Source organism: Condylura cristata, unplaced genomic scaffold (assembly GCF_000260355.1).
Source record: "Condylura cristata isolate star-nosed mole 26May11 unplaced genomic scaffold, ConCri1.0 scaffold00006, whole genome shotgun sequence".
In the NCBI taxonomy this organism is placed as follows: domain Eukaryota; kingdom Metazoa; phylum Chordata; class Mammalia; order Eulipotyphla; family Talpidae; genus Condylura; species Condylura cristata.
This window is the reverse complement of record NW_004567107.1, coordinates 3,151,158-3,158,601: the sequence shown is the minus strand read 5'-3', so window position 1 is coordinate 3,158,601 and position 7,444 is coordinate 3,151,158. Positions and strand designations below refer to the sequence as shown.

The window sequence follows — 7,444 nt, the reverse complement described above, 5'->3', positions numbered from 1 at the left end:
TCTCGGGGATGCCCCGGGCTGGTGCTCCCGATGCGTCTAGGCTCGGCTCGCGCCAGCGCGACCTCTGCTCGGCCGCCTGATCGCAGCTTCCCGCCGCGCCGTGGACCACTCTCCTGCTTGCTCCTGGCCCTGGCACTGGCTGCTCACTGTGAAGGGCAGAGTGACCCCCGGGGCCGCTCCCGCGCCTGCTGCTCGCGGTTGGGGCGCGCTTGCTGCAGTTTCGGAGGTGGTGAGCGGGACCCTGGGAGCATCCTTGCGCAAATGATTCCTTTATCTTCCCCGTCTCCCCCTTGGGGGGTAACCCCGAAAGCAGATGGGTGGGAGTGGGCTTCGGGGTTTCTTACCCCGTGGGGCGGGTTTGCTTGTGAAAAGCCCGATCTGGGTTCCGAGGCCACAGAGCCGACCACAGAGCCCACCGGCGACCTCGCGGGCGCGCGGTGCTGACTGCGCAGGGGAGCGAGGACGCAGGCTCTGGCCGGGGTGCGGGGTGCGCCCGTGCGCGTGCACGTGAGGGCGGGCAGCGGCCCGGCCCCGCCCAACCCCCACCTCCATGAACTCTGAACCTGGGCACGTGTCTTCCCGCTCAGGCCTCGGTTTTCCCCTGCAACCAATGAGGGGGCTGGACCAGGGCGGCGGCAGAGAGCCGCTGCAGCCCGGGACGAGCCGGGGTGCTGGGCGAGGTGGTTTCCAGGCAACAGTGTTTGTTTGTGGCTCTGATGTAGCCGAACAGCTGTGAGCGCTCCGTCTGGGCTCTGGCTCGGGGCAGCCGGCCAGGGTCGCACATGGCGCCAAACCCAGCAGCTTTCGGGGCAGCGGAGGGGCCATCCGGGAGGGCGGCCCTCGGCCAGGAGCAGGAGCGGGGTGACAGCTGGCTTTCAGGGAGGAAAGGTGCTCCCTCCTGGACCTCAGCAGCCCGGCCCTCGCCACTCATGCTGGCCACTCGTTTCTGGCCTGGGACCTCTCCAGAGAACATTCAAGCAAGCCGGGCTTCAGAACCGGACACTGAGGCCTCACGACAGTAGGGCCCGCTTCTACCTGGGCCAGCTGGTGCCCGTGGGCCGCAGGATTTCCCGTTTCTGGGCCTCAGTGATGCGTGTATGAGGCTCCTGCCTTGCACACGTGGCTGTTGGGGGCTCCGGCAAGGATGTGCACGGTGGGGGGCCCCAGGCGGGGCCACAGGACCCAGCGTGCTCCCTCTCAGTGGACGTCATGCCCGGCCTGGGGCTGGGATCGAGCCTGTCTTCCTCAATGCGCCAGCTTTCACTTCGCTAATGCGGGTCCAAGGTGTGGGCCCCCCAACTTAGACCCCCGCCCCGGCCCAGGATCCGAGCAGGAAGCCCTCTGGCGCTGCTAGCTGAGCACAGCCCCTGCTCTCCTGCCTCCTTGTGGGGACTCATGCCGGGGTGGGCGTGGGAAGTCTCCCAGAGGCCCTTCGGGAAGGGCGCCGCCCTCCCCCATGCCGCACCGGCCCACCTGGGGAGGCCACGGGCGCTCGGGCCAGCGCTGAGTGACTGGCGTGATGGACCCGGGCCCCACGCTCAGAGCAGGGACGCCCACCTGCCTGGACTTGTCAGAGAAGCTCCGTGCAGGGGCCTGGGCCCATGCTGCCTGCTTGAGGGGCCTGGGGGGCGGCGGGAAATAGTGTGGGAGAAGGTGGGAAGGGGCCGTGCCTGTGCGTGTGTGCAGAGGCAGCTGACTGGCCGCCAGGTGCTCCCTGGGCGCCTGCTGTGGGCCGGGGCTTCCGGGACGAGCACTTGCAGCGGACGCCCTGGGGTCTCTGGTCAGGCAGGTCCCCACGGAGTCCAGGGAGCCGTGGGCCGCGGAGCTGGTCCCACTTGGGGCTCCCCGGCCCCACGCCAGTCTGCGTGGTGTGTGCACCTGGCAGCGACAGGAAGGCTCCACTCGATGGGTGCCACAAACAGGAAGTCCCGGTGAGCCTCTGGCCCTCGCATCTGGCGCCACGCGGCCACGCGGGCCGCCTGCTGCTCAAGCCGGGAAGGAGCGGCTGCTGCTAATTACGCCCCCACGCGCAGACAGCGCGCCCCCACCCGCGCCCTCCCCCTGCACCTCCCCATGCCCTCCAGCTGCAGCCCGAGCCTCCCTCGGGCGCCTCTGGGGATGTGGCATGTGGCGGGAGGGGTGGGGTGGGGGCAGCAGAATGGTGCCTGGAAGACCCGCAGATGCTCAGTTCCGGTTGAGCCAGGACCCCCCTCTCCCCCGCCACTGGCCCCCCACAAACCCAGGCTGCTGCTTTACCTTTTTCCTAAGGCTCACAGGACGCTGGTTGCCCTGGGCCAGGTCTGGACGCGGCTGAGGTCACCAAATCAGATGGCGAGGCCCTCCTGGGGCCTGTGGGTGACACGAGAGCACCAGCCAGCACCACCAGGGTGCCGTGGGGGTGCCGGCAGCCGCGGGAGTCCGTAGACTTGTGCTTGGGGCATCAGGGAAGCCTCCCTGGAGGAGGTGGTATCGAAGTACTGAAGGTTGAGCAGGTGTTATCGAGGTGACACCAGCTGGAGGTGAGGTGAGCCTGGCCTTTCTGAGGACAGATGGTGGGAGGTGCTGCCCGGGGGCCTGGGCGGGGCGGGGCGGGTCCTTGCAGGCCACAGGCTGTGCTGTGCACTTGGGCTTTGTGCAGAGAGCAGCGAGGGCCGCAGAGGGTTAAAGCAGGGCCGACAGGAAGGCTTTGGGGCGCTGGGGGCAGGCACCGGCCAGGCCGTCAGTAATTTGGGCTTTTTCTTCCCATTTCTTCCTGTGTGATATGGCAGCCAGCACCCCTTTCTGGGGCGCGCCCTGGGACTGCTCACAGGAAGGACAGCACAGCTACCTGTCCAGAGTCTTTTCTGACTTTGGGAAGGCCTCTTCCTCCCCAGAGGCTCCCAGTGGGGGAGGTGGGGGAAGGGCTCCGGGCCTCCAGCCGTCTCAGTAGTAGAAGGCAGCCTCAGATTAGGGTGTCCCGGGCTGCCTGTTCAAGTATGGAGAAACTGGAGTTCAGAGAGGGCCACCCCCTGCCAGGGCCGCACAGTGTGCTGTAGTGGAACAGGCCCGCGGATCCAGAGCTCTGGTCCCGGCCCAGGCCTCCCGTGCTGGCTCACGTCGGCCCGTTTGAGCTGAGTTTGCAGAGAGTCCCGGAGGGGAGCGAGCCCCGTGCACACTGACCAGCCCTGGCTGGGCGGACGGCGCTGTGGTGTCACTGAGTTGTGGGTGAGTGCAGCCAGGGCACAGGGGAAGTTCACCTGCCCCGGACAAGTCACGAGCCGAGCGGTGCTTTGCATCCACTTGAAGGACAAGCGACCTGCTCCCGGCTCCCAGCCCTTGGGCGCTGAGCAGAGCTGGGCTTCTTACTGGCCACAGGATTTCTGGGGCACCGGGGGCTTTGCCAGCACTGTGCCCCGTCCAGCTGCAGGGACTCCAGACGAGGCCGCTGAGCGCAGGGGGAGGTCCCTGGCTCGAGGTCGTCTGGCCAGAGGCAGAGCGGTGGTCCCCATAAGGCCAGCTGCCCTGAAAGCTCCCCACCCGTTCCACAAGTAACAGAGGATGAGAAGCCCTCTCCTACAGGGTAGGAGAGGTGACTCCACCTGTGAGAGCCAACATGCATTTCAGTCACCCAGAATTCCATCCTTGTGATGAGGCACGAGCAATAGTGTGCAGAAAACCTGATGCGGAAAGAAAGGGGAAAGGGAGGAGGAAGGGGGAGGGAGAGAGGAAAGGAAACATAGCAGTGCTTAAATGTCAACTCAAAGGGAAAGGAATTTATACACGGTGGTATGCTCCTTCAAAGGAATACTATACAGCAGAGAAGAATGAACCAGACCGCCACAACCCTAGGCCATCTACAGAAGTGTTTTAAATCACTGCCGTTGTTTGTGGGTGTTCTGTTGTCACCATGGTAGCAGCTGGCCTTTGCTGAGCACCTCTCTGCTGCAGGCCCTGGGCTGGGAATGAGTCACTCAGTTCTCAGACAAGCCGAGGAGGATGAGCACTGCCATTGCCTCATTTTTCCAGAATGAGACAACTGGGGCACAGAAAGGTTAAGTGACAGGCGCAACCCCACTCAGCAGGCGTGTGGCAGGATAGGGCCGGGCCCAGGAGGTCCAGGCCTGCGCGTGGTTCTAGGGTCCGTCACCAGTGCATCATTCACAGCTGTCCTCAGCACTGGCCCCAAGGACCTGCGGAATTCTCGGGGCAGACAGGAAGAGGCACTGGCTGCATAGGGGTTATTATCCCTTTGCAGACGGGGACTCAGACAGCAGGCTCTGCCTAGTGGCCGTGGGGGAGCGAGGTCCGGCGTCACCGGCCTGCCTGAGAAGTGCATGCCAGCACTTGGCTTGCAGCTGCCTGGGGGTGGGGGCTACCATTCTCCCTGTTTTGTAGAGAAGGAAGCTGGGGGTCAGAGGAAGGGGACTGGAGCCCAGGCTCTAGAGCCAGCTGTGACTTGGGAACACATTGCTGAGGCGCTGATCCGGAGGGCAGCCTCACCCCCGCGTGGGCTGCTCGAGCTTCAGGCCAGCCAAGGCCGGTGGCCGAGGCTGGCCTCCCTGTTATGCGGGACGGGGCTGCTCAGTCAGACATGTGCCAGTGACCTCATGGCCCCGGGGGGCGCCGGGGGCCAGTGCAGCTGCAGGGGTCTGGCTGGGGGCCTGGGCCCCATGTGGTGTGATTCAGCAGGTGATTTAGCAGGGTGGGCTGCATGGGGAGGCCGCGGGTGAGGGGCTTCTGTGGGGCCCAACACAGGGCTGGAGCAGAGCGCCAGAAAGGACTGGATTCGGACTTGCTCGCCCTGAGAGCGCCTCTGGGCTGGCGGCTGCCCCTGCAGCCGGGAGGGGCCTCAGCCCCCGCACAGGGCAGTGGGTGTTCAGGGGAGGGGCCTCTGCTGGAGCCACGGCTGACCAGGTGCTGGGGACCTCGTGGGGTCTGCGCCCACCCCCAGACATGTCATCTTACTCTGCCCCTTTGACAAATGAAGAAGCAGAGGCTCTAAGATCTGCGGGTACCGGCTTCACCCAGCAAAAGTTTGTTTGGATTTGCGCCCAGCCCGGTGAACTCCTGGCCCAGTGCTCTTTGGTGGGGTGGTGCCGGGGCCCGGTCCTGGCTGGGGATTTGCAGAGGCAGAGACTCTGGGGGATGGGCAGGCCATTGAGCCTGCTTCAATCCTGGAGGGCTTCCTGGGAGTGGTGGCTGGTTCCAGTTGGGCTTGAGGCCTTTCCAGACGGTGGTTGGGCTGGGGTCTCACCAGTTGCCCCTAACTCCGCAGGCGTGGCCTCCTCCAGTCGGGCTCCCTGCATCTGGCCCAGGCCCAGGTCGGCGACAGCGGCCTCTACAGGTGCACGGCCAGCAACCCCGCGGGCTCCATCTCTCGGCGCTACGTCCTTGGGGTGCAAGGTAGGGCGTCACTGGGGGCTCGGCATGGGGGTATGAGGAGTCCCACGAGGGCGGCCTTGGAGGGTGGGTCTGAGGGTCTCTACGCGGAGGCATGAGGAGGTCTGTGGCCCCCGGAGAAGCCCCCAGCCCCACCTCTCTCACGCCCACGCAGCCAGGCCCTGTGCACGGGCGGGAGCGGCTGCTGGCGGGAAGCCCCTTCTGTGCCAGCTTGGACTGGGTGCCAAGCCCACTGGCCTGGAGTAGCCGTGCCACTGGGCGCTGGTCCCAGGAGCTGGCCAGGGCGTTGGTCATCCCCAAGAGTCCAGGAACCCTGAAGACTGGGGTCAGCCACCCACAGCCCTCAGCCACATCTGGTCCAGGAATGGTGTCCACATTCTTAAGTGACAGGGGGAAGAAAGTCAATATTTTGCAGCATGTGACATGGTGTGAAATTCACATTTCTGTGTCCATAAATACACGCGTCTTGGCACCCAGCCCATGACTGTCCTATGGACTCTCTGGCTGCTGTCCCTGGTGGTGGCCGGGGGAGTAGCCGAGACAGGGACCATCTGGCCTGCAGAGCCTGGGGCGTTTACTCTCTGGCCTTGGCAGGAAGGCCCCTCCCGATGCAAGTAGCACCCTGTCTTCCTGGGGGTGGACCGAGGCCTGGAGTGGGTGGCCACGGCGCGATGTGGGCGTCCGGATGTGGGAGAGACGTGGAGACGGGCTGGGCGTGCTCCCGGCTCCGCCGCCCCGCCTGGAGAGCCCCGACTTCCTGCTTTCTGAGTGGGGGCTACAGTGGTGCCCCTCACGCTTGTCAGAGGGGGCTGGTGACATCGGCTGGGCTCTTGTAACCCCAGTCCTCCCCAAGTCCCTCTCCAGTCTCCCCCCCCCCATCCCCCTGGGAAGGAGAGAGCAGAGTGGGCAATCAGAACGTCACAGCTCGTGGGGCCCCCCAGGACCAGCTCCCAGCTGGCGGCCTCAGTGCTGGTTTTCAGACGATCCTGGCGGCTCCGCGAGGGAAACTGAGGCTCATGGGCGCCCCCCTGGGCTGGGGCGGAGCTGGGGTTCACAGCTGCGCAGCTGCTGCTCCGGCGTCGCTGCGCGCCAGCGTCCCTCTGTCTCGGGCCTCAGCTGCCCCGTCCACTCTGGCGGGTGATCTCCGTGGCATCCGGTGGATGGGGGAGCCGTGGCAGAGGGGGGAGGAGTAAGCTGGGGAGCAACTCTTCGATGAGAGCACGCATGCACATGGGAAGCCAGATTCTGCTCGCTTCGGGGGGCCATGGGGGGGTGTTCTCTTCCTGACGGCATGAGCAGTCGGCTCTAATTGTTCCCAGGGTGACGTGTGCTGGTTGGCGACTTCCAGGGGTGTGGGGACCCCTGCAGCCAGCTGGGCTCTCTGTGTGCGTCTGGCTCTGTGGCCCCCCACCCCGGGCGCCCCGACCTTAGCACCCTCCCCCGGCGCTGTCAGTGCCCCCTCAGGTGCAGAAGGGCCCGAGGGTCTGGAAGGTGCTGGCAGGAGAAGTTGTGGACCTGAACTGTGCAGCCGAGGGCACCCCTGAGCCTCAGCTGGAGTGGTCCAAGGATGGGGCAGCCCTGCAGGCCGGAGTCCCCCGGGGCTCGGTCCACTTTGCAGCCGTGCAAACCTCCGATGCCGGGCTGTACCGCTGTGAAGCCTCCAGCATCGCCGGGGTGGATGCCTGGGAGCTGGAGCTCAGGGTGCTGGGTGAGTGTCCCCTGAACCCCGGAACTCGCCTCCACCCGACCACCCCCAGCAGCCTGGGCGGTGAGATGCGCATCTGGCCTCGGGCCTACCTGCTTGAGCTCGGCCTCCCTGGCTGAGGGGGCGTCAGGGAGCCTCTGTTGGCCTCTGGGGTGGACAGAGGCGCTGGGCGGTCACAGGCCAGCGGTCGTAGAGCTGGTGCCAGGCCCAGGTCCAGCCTCTTCCCCTCGTCGGCTGGACAGGACACCCGTGGTGTTCTCACCTGCCGAGCGGGTCTAACAGGTGCGAGGGGTCAGGTGAGCTTGTGTGTGCAGCTGAGGCGTGTGGAGAGTTCTGGGCCAGCGTTCGCCCTGAGGAACT

At 65.7% G+C, this 7,444-nt stretch overlaps 1 protein-coding gene across 1 annotated transcript in view; it reads left to right on the top strand.

Moving 5' to 3' along the window:
* HMCN2 (hemicentin 2) overlaps window positions 1–7,444 on the top strand; it is a 109,501-nt gene that overhangs the window by 44,263 nt on the left and 57,794 nt on the right. Inside the window, exons 23-24 of the mRNA XM_012721201.1 lie at window positions 5,255–5,382; window positions 6,833–7,087. Coding sequence (XP_012576655.1) covers window positions 5,255–5,382; window positions 6,833–7,087 — 383 coding nt within the window. The remainder of the gene's footprint in view (window positions 1–5,254; window positions 5,383–6,832; window positions 7,088–7,444) is intronic.